A 12,986-nucleotide genomic window follows, 5' to 3' on the forward strand; every position below is an offset into this window, starting at 1 on the left:
CCATTTTCCCGACGAACGCTCCATTCCGACACCTCTCGAACCCCTTCGCCGCCGAACTACATACATACCACAACAATGCCTCCGTTGCGAGTACCAGACGATGGCCTGCTTCTGAGCGGCTCCCCTGGGGACGAGAAATCATTTCCTTCCCAGGCATTTGCCATAACTTTGAGCGACGATGTGATTGAGGATCTAGTAAAGTGCTTCCAGAATGGCGAAGGCATACAATTATCTTTGGGAAGCAGTCCGGTAGGTGCTACCTTCCCAGCCCTCACAATGGCGAGTATCCTGTGTTGTGTTGGCAAACCCGCCATCGGGCAGTCTTATTGTTATTGTTGGAGAAGTTTCTCTGCAATCCTACTGCCAATGGATATTCGGGTGTGTTTGTTTGCATGGGGAGGATAACAGGAGGCACCCTACGGGGCCTCTTGCTCTCGCGCCGCTCCATGGAGCCATACCCCTCGTCAGACAACAACGCCCACATACTTGGCCACGCCATACACACGCACACACACACACACATATATATATATATATACTTTAAACTTGCCACTCTGACATTCTACCCTTCTCTGTGTACAGGCTCTACATTTCGGATCTAGTTCCCACACGATACCGCATAATCCCGATCCTGCAGTGCACGACTTCTACCTCACCCAACCATTCTCCGATTCTATAAAGCGAGCGAAGAAGGTGCCGAATACGATGTCGATCTGGTCCAAGCCGAAGATCCTCTCACAAGCTGCGCCGTCGAAGGCCTCCCCGACAAAGAAGGGCAATAAGACGAAGCTGGAGTCTGGAAAGACCAGCTCTAAGTCCGGATCAACTTCATCTGGGCTCGATTCCGATCTCGAGGCCCTCCAGCAATCTTTGGCCCAGGCTGAAGCTCAGAAGACCCAGTATGGAGACACACGCTCGAGAGAATCCACCGAAATGGCTACTGACATGGAGAACAGTGCATTGGTAGTCGACTCGATAACGGGACAGAAGAAAAGCGGCAAGAATGGCAAGTCTAAGCTCTTGTCCAGCGTGCGCGCTTCTTCAGCCCCTAGATCAATGCCCACGTCTCCTGCCATTAGCGTCACCGGTGGCTCGCCTTCTCTCGGCCCTATGCTATCGGCGTCACAACAAGCGATTGAGCGAGCGAAAGAGCAACGCATCACACTAATCCACGAGCTCGCCGCGCAAGATCGACCGGTCGATTACCTCCAGGAGAAATGGACAGGCAAGGCGGAGGAGTTCATGCCAACTCTCCGAAAAGTTGCCGATTTCAACGAGACGACGCAGAAGTGGGCGATGAGCAAGACGTACTGGAAAGAGCTGGATGTTTGGAACTACGACTACGACTCTCAAGAGATGAGGCAGAAGGCCATTGATAACGCGATCCGCCAGTACGACAAGATGCGACTGTCGACCAGCCAACCGCAATGGGAGCGGTTACTCCCCAAGGAGGAGAGAGGCAAGGGCAAGTGCTTGAGCAGATTGCAAGCCAACCTTACGAAGGGCCCCGCTGCCGCCACGCCAACACAACCGGCTCCCAAGATTAAGGTGCAAAAGGCTGAAGACAGCAGCAACACCGACTCGAGCAAGGATGATGGCTCCACCCCCGAGAGCAAGTCGGTGGGCATGTCTCGATCGGCGTCTAATCCGCTCCCGGCAAAGAAGAAGATGAGCGAGCGGGAGGCGCAACAAAAGAGGCTCCTTGCCCGCAAGGCGGCAGCGGCAGCCAAGTCCACTTCACCTAACAAGTTGGCGCCCAAGGCCGGCGGTCCAGCGAAGAGGATCCTGTCGGAGGAGTTTGTCGTTGATTCGGACTCTGACTCGGAAGACCAAGCTCTCGCGACCAAGTCGAAGGTGATTGAGCAAGCCAAGGAACGGGCGGCTGCGGCTGCGGCTGCGGCTTCGGTAGCGGTGGCACCCAAGCCAAAAGCTCCTGCGAAGCCGGTCAAGGCGAAGCAGCCAGCTGCCAAGCCGGTGGTTGCTCCTCCGCCTATCAAGAGGCGGCGTGAGGAAGAGGAGGAGGACGACATTGACGGAAGCAGCTCGAGCTCGGGCACGCCTCTGAGCAAACGTCTCCAGCAGCGACCGGTTGGCGTGACGGCGCCGCCGGTGTCCCTTAAGCAACGGCCGGCCGACTTGAGCCAAAATTCGCGAGGCGGCTCCAGCTCGTACAGGAGCAAGAACACATCTCCCGCGAAGTCTTCTCCTCTGGCATCGTCACCACCGACGAATGCATCGGATCTCGACCAAACAGAGGCGGAGGTAGTGGCGGCCTCGCGACCTGTCATTGCGCCTCGGAAGCGCGTTGCAGACAGCGACGAAGGAGACAGCGAGTCGTCGCAGACCAAGCGGCAACGGGCGGATATTTCGGCCGATCTCTTCCAGAAGGCTCACAAATTCCAGGTGTATTATGAGAAATACGAGGAGCTTCACTGGGAGATTTCGGCACTCGAAGATCCACCACAAGACAAGATCGAGAGCCTGCTGGACATGCGGGAGCGGCTCCAGTCTATGAAGACGGAGATTTATCGCGAATGCCCTCCGGGGAGGGCTTAACTTAATTCATGCCAATTGAGGCAGGGGGTTGAGATGTGGAGTGGAGGAGGCTGCGGAGACGCACAAGATACCTATGGGAACCATATGGACACGGAGTTTTTACGGCATTTGCTTGGATTCCTCACCACATATGTGTGGATGAGACGATTATTTCTTGATTTTTCCTCTCTTTTCCTCCTTTCCTTTTCTGTCTGCATTTACGAAAGGGAAACAGGGACATTATGTGACCACTGAACATTTACTTTGCATTGGAATGGAGCATGGCGTGTGTGGGGCGATCAAAGACACCCACATCATAGCATTTTTTTTTTTTTTTTTCAGGATTATTCTGAGGGTTTTCTTTTTTTTTTTTCTATATACGGACTTCAGAAAAGTGAAGCTGGTTCATTCGAGGCGTTTCAGTTCTTCTCGGTTTTGGATCCTGGGATGGGTCCGTGACGTCGTAAGGCTCAGGCGGCGGTCAATGTTTTCGTGTACCGAGGTCGGTCCTCTCCCTCTCTCTCACTTAGGCCCAGACCAGATGCTGGATGTCGGCAAATACGAACTGAGAGTCCTTGCTGTACGTAGATGGAGCAAGAGCCCAAAATAAAACAAATAACAAATAACAAATAATGAGAATCCCAAACGACCCCCTTGCATTGAGTGAAAAAACAAGGAGACAGAAAAAACAAAATATACGATATCCCCAGTCTCGTATTCCCACGTAAATCTTCAAGTTCACTGCCACGCAGGCCGATTCTATCAAAATTGGCGAGGCGCATAAATCTGTCGTGACGTGGGGTTAATAACAGAAGAGAGTAAAGTCAGAAGGGGGGGAGGGTTGGGCACAGAGAGAGAGAGACACTTGACTCCGAAAGGGATGGGATCAACTCATGCGATCGGAGCGGATCGACGCGACATGACATGGATGGGATGGGAGTGTGCAACATGGCCAAGCAGGGTGGGTAGGTACAGGGCCAGGCAGGGCGAGAAGCAAGTGAAGGGTTGGGAAGTACACAGGTACTGCGACGGACGACAGAGGGACGTACTTCTTATGCTTGCGTCGGTCTGCAGGGAAGGGAAGTTTGCCAAGGCTGGGCATCACCACGTCTGGAAAACCGGGGTGACGAGCCGCATTTTCTTTGCCCTTTGCCGCAGAAGCACGAAGTACTCGTATACATATCAATGCGGTGCGTAAGTAGTTGAGGCAGGGTATTACTTGGAATCAAGCTGTCCCCGTGTCTTTGTCTTCTTTCCTTTTTTGTTTTCCCTCTCCCATGATAAATCCGGGACGACTTCCTTCGCACCTTCCGCTCGAGGTAGCTCGAATATGTACTTAACTCGACACAGGTTTCATCTGGGGTAGATTAAGGTACCCGCGAGGCTTGAAGCCCATTGGGGAAGGAAGACGATCAATTGATGTATTCTATTCCGAACTCCTCCCTACGCAGGCCTTCTATCAATGTTTTGCTATTTCTTTTTCTTCTCCTAATTTTCCACCACCGTCCCGAGTTTGTTTAGAATGGAAGACTGGAAATTGGAAAAGACAAAAAGCACAGGCGCAAACACCCCACCAGGCCAATTCAACTGACGGATGACTTACAGATGCGCCGGAATTATTTGCTGCCTTTTCTCATGCACGTTGCCCCTCCATCCAAATCCAGATCCTGTCGACACCCTTATTTAGCGGGGCAAATAAAATACATCATCGCCAAAAACAGAGATTGATCAGGACAGGAATGTTCAAATCAAGTGGTCGTTAAACACACCTTGAGCCACTGTACTCTCATCAATGCTGGTCCATACAGTGTACCCAGTGCTTCGTGGAGACGACTACTTTCCACACGCCCCCCTGATCGCCAGGCACGGGAGGAAATAAGGTTTGCGCCTTGGGCCTTTTTTCTTATTTTTTTTAAAGTTTGGGGAAGTATGATAAGGTTCGGGGAGCGGGTCAAGTTTGCCGCTGCAAGGCGCCGGGAGGGACGGGATACCCAAACTTATCGATATAGTTCGATGTTGGATTGCTCTTGAGATCTATGGCATAGTTGGAGCTCTTCATTGATCCCTGGTGCCCCTGTTGGCTTCTCAAAGCTATATGTAGACTTTGTCAAATTGAGAATGGGATAGATAGATGCTAGCAATGAATAAAACATTTGAGCAATTGATACAATTATCGCGGAACACTAAATCCCCCAGGTTGCCCTTTGTCAAGTAGGATTCGAAAGGAGTAATTGGGTTTTGGTATAAGTTGGCTAATATCAGAAAGAAGGCCTCAAGAAGGGGTGGCACGGTAGACAATCAAGGAGAGACTTCAAAATTGGAGTATCAATGGAGCCTGGAGCCTGGAGCAATTAGTCGATCAGAAGGTAACAATAAGTATGTCATATCAAGACTTCATCTAAGCATCTTCCCAAGCTCCAGTTCTTACCTCAGTTTATCACAGGAGTAATGGCGATGTGGGCTTAGTGGAAGACCCCAAGAAAGGGCTCAATGAGGAGCATCAAATAGAGCATGGAGCATCAATAGCTGCTCAATCAGAAAGCAAGTAATAGCAAGCATATCAAATCAATTCATTCATTCAGACATATTCCGAAGCTCCAGTTCTCATTTCTCCCAGGAGTGATTATGGCACATACCTAGATCTATATATTTCCCCTTCCCGGAGCCCACAGTCTAAATTCTAAACTCTCTCACACCAGATACCAAACACATCACAAATCAATCAACCCACCATAGGAAATTTACTATGTCTGCGCATAGAAAAGGCCATCGGTCTCACAATCAAGATTCGGGTTCCTCTGCTTCTGACTGGGAGCAGAGATCCGGCATCCGCATCACTCCCAATCAACCCAGTCGAGAGTGTTACCACCACATCCATCAAGCTACTAGCCCTCAAGCACCCTTCTTCGGGCCCTTCTACATCGCCCAAGATCCCACAGGACAATTCCCACTTCCCTTCCACGCCACCAGCTCGCGACGATATCGCAGTGATGAAGCCGGCCAAAACTCCACCATGCCCAGCCCAACTTTTCATGCCGCCACTGTCATGAACGGGGTTAAGCTCGACGCAACCTCCAAGAACCAACTCGCGAACCTGGATGCCGACATCCTCAAGGAAGTCAAGAGACGAATCGCTCGCCTCCACCGCTCGGTCATCGACGCCCACGAGTTTTACAGCCGTCAGTTACGGGCCTTCGATTCCGTCACCCACTCTATCCGGTCCCTTTCTGACGATGTCGTCCTCGATCGGATGTGGAGGAAGAAAACTGAGAACGAGTGCAGGTCCGATGCACGAGTCGAGGAAGGGTTTGTATGCACGCCTAATCAACTGGAGGAGCAGTGCGATGAACTTAAGAGAATCAGTGCCAGACTGCTGGGTGGGAAAGACGAATATGATTCCAAGTACCTACAGGTACTTGTTAAGAGTGCTGACAGCGCCATCACCGAAGCCGTGAGCGTCGCCGAGAACGCTCGACACAGTTACAAGGCTTGTCAAGCAACGATCAAGATGATGGAAATTGTGAAGTCTATTTTGCGAAAGGAGATGGGGGACGATAACGTTGAAGAGCACAAAACTGATGGAAAAGATGAGCAGGAAGTGGGAAACACTGGCGAAGGAGAAGCGGAAGTTTGGTAGTTGTAACTATTCTTTAAACGCAGCCCCTGAAGTTTGTCCGAGTGCGTTGGTGGCAGCTTCGTGATAATGCTAAGCGCCGACGCCAGGGAAATAAGCCATGTACCAATACTTGAGGATACGCGCACACACATAGTCGAGGAGCTGCGTCTCTGAGTTGGCCTTGAAAATGCAAGTTTCCAGGCGACACCACGAGGAGGTTCAGAGTCCGGCTTTGTCGCCCAAAAGATAGAAAAGAAAAAGAATGGTGAAGCATCGTCCTCAACAGAATAATCGGAATCGAATTGTACTAGTCCCTCCCCCTCCTCGGAAAGAGAAGAGGGTGGGAATGTCCAGCACGCTGCGTATCGCACTCCAGTGTTTTCAAACACAATCTTCGCAACGGCCCTCCCATAGGTAGATGAAGTGAAGAAGGACGGAACCCTCCGAAGAGAATCCCATCCTTCAATCTCCATACCTGCTTTTCTGGTGCCAGTTGCAGACGCACGGTGACGCCAGACCCTTGCGGGCAGACCCAGGACGAGCAGAGCCCGACCATGTGGGTTGGTTGGTGAAGAGATTACTCCGAATTTCTCATATGCCTGATGGATGAACACATCAATCCCCGTGAAGAGAAGGGTGGATTCTTGAGAGAGGCTCGTCTCGAAATGAGACGGGCTTCTCTCCGTTTGTAGCATAGAAACGCAGCGTTGAAGAGGACGATGCTCCACGAAGAGGGGGAAAGGAGGAAAAGATGAAGTTGCCCTGAGCACAGAAAAACTTTATAGGGCAGTGGGCAGTATTGGGCGGTGAGTCATTGGAGGGCCTGGGCTCGGTCAGCCTTGTAGTGGGGTGGCCAATAACAGCCTGCTTGGGCGTTAGTTTAATGTTCTGCATGTGATTTCCAGTTCATCAGCTGTCAGGACCTTGTCAGCTGGCTGCTGACGATGAAGTGGCCAACGTTTTCAGGAACGCGCTCTGGTACGTATCTTGCAAATGCGAATGTGACATCCTCGACTGAAACTGAAGCACTGAGGAATTCAAAACATCAATTTCTGGATCTAGACGTAGAGACACCAACATTCCGATCCCGGCCAGGCAGGCCCGGACTGCCGCCTTACCGCATGGATTTTTCTTGACATTGGCCAATTGACAGACATCACCAAAGGATGAACGTTTTCCCCTTCTTTTCATCGGAGTTGATTCCTCGTTCATAATTAATACTAGAACTTATGCTGCCCTGGGCTTTGACATGCCGCATTCCCACGTTTCTGCGCCGAGGGGCAGCCCAGGGTCATCACCCTCAAATGCCCGATTCTTCGTTATCATCATCCTTATTCCAGGTTTGCAAAACATGCCAAACATGAACCCGAATGTCTTCGCTCTTTGCTTACAGCTCCATCTTTCTGTTCAAGCTGGGTCATGTTAATAGCGCTTCAGCCTTATATAAAGGCGGTTGGCTGTGAAAGGCAAGATCAACATACAATGTGGTCAGAATCGGCGCCCACAGTACAATGCTGTCGCGAGCATGGAGGGGTGGCAGCTTGCATTGTCTTATCACCAAGAGAGTAGAAAATCGGCGGGTGGTGGCGTATCAGCTCAAAATTATTGCGGGGGTTTGGCATCATCACAGCTGAGAGATGCGCCCAGCCCGCCGCAAGGCTGCGCGCGTCAACCATTCTCTTCAATAGCTAGCGAGTGATGAACATTTTAAAAACACGACAGATTTCTAACCCTGAGGCTATTTAGGCAAATGGAATCCATCATACTTATTACTTCTACTCTTAGCTTCTAACGCGCGCTTCATCTACTACACCCTTCAGAGGCAATTCCGTGCCTCAGATCAGGCTCCAAACATAATGGGAATTTGCGGCACATATTTCTGCGCGAGCGATGATGAATATCTGGAAGCTAGCTTGAACGAAAGCGTAGCGCCCTACCCCTTTGACGAGGATCCCGATATAGTGAGGAACACCTATTGTCACCGTATCTCTGCAGAGTATGTCATGGATTATAATTCTGACCAGTATTCGGAAGGATAGGCTGGCATCGGTGTATGTACCTAAACGTTAACCCCAGACCTCCTTGGGAGGTCAGTTGTTTATACATCGTTATTTGCTATAGGTCATCGCTTCCTTTTTCATCTATGCGATATTCACGAGTGGCCTCGCTGGGATCACCTATCTTTTCGTTGAGGGTGTGGTACCTGAGAGGTTCTCCAATAAACTGGACTTTCTCCTCCAGAACAGAGCGGATCGCCTCGTACGTTTCGTCTGGAAAAACATCATACCGCGTCGAGTACGCGAGTTGCTCGACTTTCTTTGGCCGCGTCGCCTTCGAACGATCCCAAAGGAGAAGCTCCAGGCCATTTGCTTGCAACTGACCGACATCCAACTTATTACTGGTGCGTCGATTTTCATCGTTCTATACTCGAGACATTGCACGGTAACGCAATATCACTTTTACATCGGATTGGAGCTTTCCTACCTCTCCTTTATCACCTTTCAGGGTATGCTCCTTGCGGTTGTCGACGTTTTGCATGAACGGCTGTTCACGAGGGTGTGGAGATACATCTGGATCCTCACCCTCTCCGCTGGCATTTTTGCAAGTAGGTTCATTCTGTGGAACGATTACTTTATGGTTGATAGAATGTATGGCCTGTCCGTTCAGTGCGTGTTCGACAAGCTTGCCATTTCCGAGTGGTTTACACCAAAGGAAGCCGGGATGCTCACCATCGACGTGGTCGTCTTCTTCTGGTCACTCTGGTCCATTACCGTCTTGCTCTTCCCGAGCGTCTCTGGGTGGCCTCCCATGGCGCAAATTACCAGCTTTATCTATTGGTTCTTTTCATTCCCGAGTCGAGCACTCGTTAGGGTGCGCAACAGAGCGCTCTTGAATCCCGCCGATGCCGAGACTACGAAATTCAAGATTAAACGGCGCATTATTACCGTTGCGTTCGTGATGTTTCTCTCATTCCGCGAGATCGTATTCTCATTGTGTTTTGACCTCCTTCGAGTCTACACTCTATTGATCGGCAGCATATACGGCATACTCTACCAGCGGAGACGAGCGGCGGACCACGGCCGAGAAGGCGACGAAAACGAATGGGGGTTTGGGCAGATTCTGCCCCTTCTACTCTTAGCTTTGCCCATCTCTACTTTTGCAGAAGAAATTTGGAGTACGTGAAGGGCGAAATTCCAGCTGCAGTAGAAGCTATTTCAGGAGCCACACTGACATTTTTCTCCAGGAGATCTTCCAGGGGCAGAAGACGACACGAACCAGCAAGAGGAAGCAGTTGCGGCTGGTCCCGTTAGTACCCCTGAGCTGCAACTCGAACGAAGCCAGACTGCACCAGCAACATACAAGCCGCTAGAATCTCCTTTATCAACCCAAATGTCCGCGCCAGCTGCCATGCCGGCCGTCGTCTTGAACCAACCAGCCAATACCGCGAGCACCGACTCAGATCGGGCTTACATGGTCTACCGGAGGGAGTCCCGAGTCGAGACTGTAATCAAGCCAACTCTAACTAGGTTTCTTCGGCAACGCCACATGAAGTATCTACTCGGGAGAGCTCGTGACCTTCTTCAATCCGATCTAGATACTATGCAGGACGGCGTTACCGACCTTGAAACGGAATGGTTTAATAAGAAGCTGTTCCAGGTTTGGCTGATTCTATGCTTCTCTGCCCTGTATGGCGGGGTCACAGTGTTGGTTTTCCTCTTCGATGTCCCTATTTAAGTGTTTAGAAAGGCCTCTTCGGCAACCGTAGCTCAAAATTCAATCACGGCTCCTCATGATGTTCCCTGCGTTATGCGCCTCTCTCCAGTCGAGAGAACATGTCTTGTAATACTACCACACTCTTTAAGATCTAAATACCGACGTATACGTAAGCTGCATTGTGTTCTCTACGAAAAGAGAAAACCAGGCAGCAGATGCGTTGTCCCAGATGCGGCACATGGAAAGGGAACCCAGGATCGGAGGGGAGGCAGATAGCAAGGGTGATAAGGCACTCTTCTTCGAAGTGGCTTGGAGATGCGCTCTTGGCCGCACCTCTTGCAAGTCTTTGAACACTCTCCCTGCACCAAGGACAATATCAAAGATCCAAACCACATGAGACTAATTAGTGGTTCTCTGCGGGCAAGGAATCCTGAAGTTTAGAGCCCCTGATGCCGGACTACGAGACTGGGCGGGAGAAAAATGCTTAGTGCGAAGTACCAAACAAACTCCAATTGCAAAAAATTCGGGCCCCACATCGATCTCTACGACCAAAAAAAAAAGCGGTCCACTTGGTGGAATCTGCGACCCGCACCCCAGGAAGATTTCAATCTCACTTCATCGTGATGTTCCCTGCTAGTAAATCCACTCATCTTGAGAGAATAATTCCTGTATATTTCCCAGTATGGATTTCTTATAACATTTCTATCGCTCTTTTCATTGAGTTGTATCGTATTGCTCTCCAATAGTGATTAAGCACCTACCAAACTCACCCTCTGCCCCCTCACCATTGACTCACCCTCGTTCACCCTCGTTCACCGCATCACTCATCCCCGACCGTCATGGCCTCCGTCCACGACTTTCCCCAGCTCTGGCAACGTCCGCCCTTTGAGAGTCTCCTGGCGTGTCTAGAGTCTCTCGAGCTCACACCCCCAATCTGGAACCACAACCGCCGCCGGGATGACATCATCTCAGAGCAGGAGGCCAGCTTCTCTCACCGCCGTGATGTTGCTCTCTATCTCTCCGGCATAGTCAAGAGCAGTCTCAGCTGGATCTCCGACGACGAGGATAAAGAGACTCTCTGGGAACTAGCCAGTCGACGTATATCGGAGCGTTCTGGCCGACAAGGTATATCCCCCTCGTTTTCCCGCCCGTCACAGTTCCTTTTTATTTTTATAACTAACACCCGAACAGCCATGGGTGAGATAACCCGCCGCTGGCCTTTCGCCACCGACACCGCCCAACCCTTCGAGCTCATCATAAAAGAACCCGCCCTCACCGGCGACTCAATCGGCTTCAAAACTTGGGGCTCCTCCTACCTCCTCGCCCTCCACCTCGACACCCTCGCCTCCACCTTCCTCTTCCGCCTCTTCGACGAGAGTCTAGGCGAGCCGCGCCCCCGTGTCCTCGAGCTCGGTTCCGGCACGGGACTTCTCGGGCTGGCGGCCGCGGCGACGTGGCGGACGCACGTCATGATGAGCGATCTGCCGGGGATCGTGCCGAATCTTGCGGCGAATGCTGAGGCTAACGCGAAGATGCTTGAGGGCTTGGGCGGCTCTGTTGAGGTTGGGGCTCTTACGTGGGGCGGAGAAGGGGAGGATGAGATTGACCTGACGCTTTTTGGGACGCCGAATCAGTTCAAGGTTTTTAGACGAGATTTCCCCTCCCCGTTCATTTTTGGACATCTAACCCCCTTAGATTCGGAGCCTTCTTCTTCTAACTTCCTCTTTTTCTTTGGATATGACAGATCATTCTAGTGGCCGATCCTCTATATGATGACAATCACCCCGAATTGCTTCACAGCGCCATCCTGACTCAACTCGCCCTCGGAACCGAGGCGAGGGCCATCGTCATGGTTCCAAAGCGCGATCAAACCACCATAGGACTGCTGGACAGCTTTAAGGCGCTAATGACGCAGGGCGAACCTCCCTTAGAGTGCCTCGAGCAAGGTGAGCTTGAAGGCGAGGACGATTGGGACGCCAACGACGACGAGGAAGTCAAGTGCTGGTGGGGTATTTTTGCACGTAGACAAGCATAGAATTTATAGAGATTTAATGCCTTTTTTTTTATTTCTTTTTTTCCCATTCTTGTTTATAAAGTTGGTCGTATGAGCCCGACACACCGAGCATGTATCAGTAGGTTCGACGGCTTTCCGGGCGATGTCTTTCGGGGCGGTTTGTCGAACAGTTCATATATAACACTCCCCGAACACAACCGTCGTCGCGATTGTATGATGTCTGGTAAATCATAACAGTTAGCACCCGTAGCTACATTCTATGGTCCAGGCCCTCGGCCGGGGCCGGTGTGTTGGTCGACTCAGGGACTTACGGTTTAACTCAATTGGAGATGGCAGCACTCTCTCCCTTTCCTCTAGCGGCCAGCGAGTGCAAGGCTGGAGAATCCTAGCCCCCGCGGAGTTCCCGTTATTATATAAAAGACCAGATCGGGTCTCTTCGTAGATGGACAACGTTGCAGTCGGGGGAGTTGATAGAGAGTCTATATAGAGCGCTGCCCCGGTCGCTCAAGGGTTACCATGTTTCCGCGGTCGACGTCGCTGTCACTAGGTACGCCTGTGAAGATGCAGCCTGTTCCTCTGGCAACTGCGTCCTGCTCCCCCCCACGGCGCAGGCTCTCCTTCTCTAGGAGCAAGGGATTCTCATATCTTGTCAAACGGTATTATATACCCACCCGGGTGCTTTTCTTAATCCTCAGCCCGCCATTTTCGGGAATGATGCTACGAGGAACTTGCCGCTTTGCAGTCGCCGTCAGGGCGTGGATTCCCGACGTTCGTGAATAAAGGCATGTTTTTCGTTCGTAGCAAGACGTGACCCTCGGCGACTTTGCATGTTGTAAATACCCTCATGAATGGTCCCGGCCTCTTCATCAACCCCGTATCTTAAACAGGTATCGAGGGCTGTGGCAGGGAAGACTTGTGGCGAGCCCACCTCGAAATGGCGGCAACTGTGGAAAAAGAAGCTTCTCACGATGCTGGAGCGCTGTATAATCCGGCGGTGTACTCGACAGCCAAACCTTTTATCTCGAGGGAGGCATTCTCGAAAACTAGCTATAATAGTGATTGTAGATTCGACTCTCCCTTGGGCTGGGGAGAGTGAGGTCGAAGAGT

At 51.2% G+C, this 12,986-nt stretch overlaps 2 protein-coding genes and 2 pseudogenes across 2 annotated transcripts; all 4 read left to right on the forward strand.

The window, feature by feature from the left end:
• Nucleotides 1–705: 705 nt before the first annotated feature.
• SAPIO_CDS1399 lies at nt 706–2,556 on the forward strand (annotated as a pseudogene; the record flags this gene model as incomplete).
• A 2,725-nt stretch (nt 2,557–5,281) lies between these two features.
• On the forward strand, nt 5,282–6,172 carry SAPIO_CDS1400 (annotated as a pseudogene; the record flags this gene model as incomplete).
• Nucleotides 6,173–8,007: 1,835 nt separating this feature from the next.
• On the forward strand, nt 8,008–9,886 carry SAPIO_CDS1401 (uncharacterized protein; the record flags this gene model as incomplete). The annotated part of the gene is made up of 4 exons (XM_016784681.1): nt 8,008–8,112; nt 8,191–8,202; nt 8,273–9,326; nt 9,396–9,886. 4 exons carry the CDS (start codon nt 8,008–8,010, stop codon nt 9,884–9,886), a joined length of 1,662 nt encoding a protein of 553 aa, XP_016645797.1.
• Nucleotides 9,887–10,704: 818 nt separating this feature from the next.
• Nucleotides 10,705–11,900, forward strand: SAPIO_CDS1402 (uncharacterized protein; the record flags this gene model as incomplete). Its single annotated transcript, XM_016784682.1, has 3 exons — nt 10,705–10,963; nt 11,057–11,505; nt 11,610–11,900. The coding sequence occupies 3 exons, from the start codon at nt 10,705–10,707 to the stop codon at nt 11,898–11,900; spliced, it is 999 nt and encodes a 332-aa protein (XP_016645798.1).
• Nucleotides 11,901–12,986: the final 1,086 nt, after the last annotated feature.

The sequence above is a fragment of the Scedosporium apiospermum genome, assembly GCF_000732125.1.
Source record: "Scedosporium apiospermum strain IHEM 14462 chromosome Unknown SEQ_SAPIO_0055, whole genome shotgun sequence".
Taxonomy (NCBI): Eukaryota; Fungi; Ascomycota; class Sordariomycetes; order Microascales; family Microascaceae; genus Scedosporium; species Scedosporium apiospermum.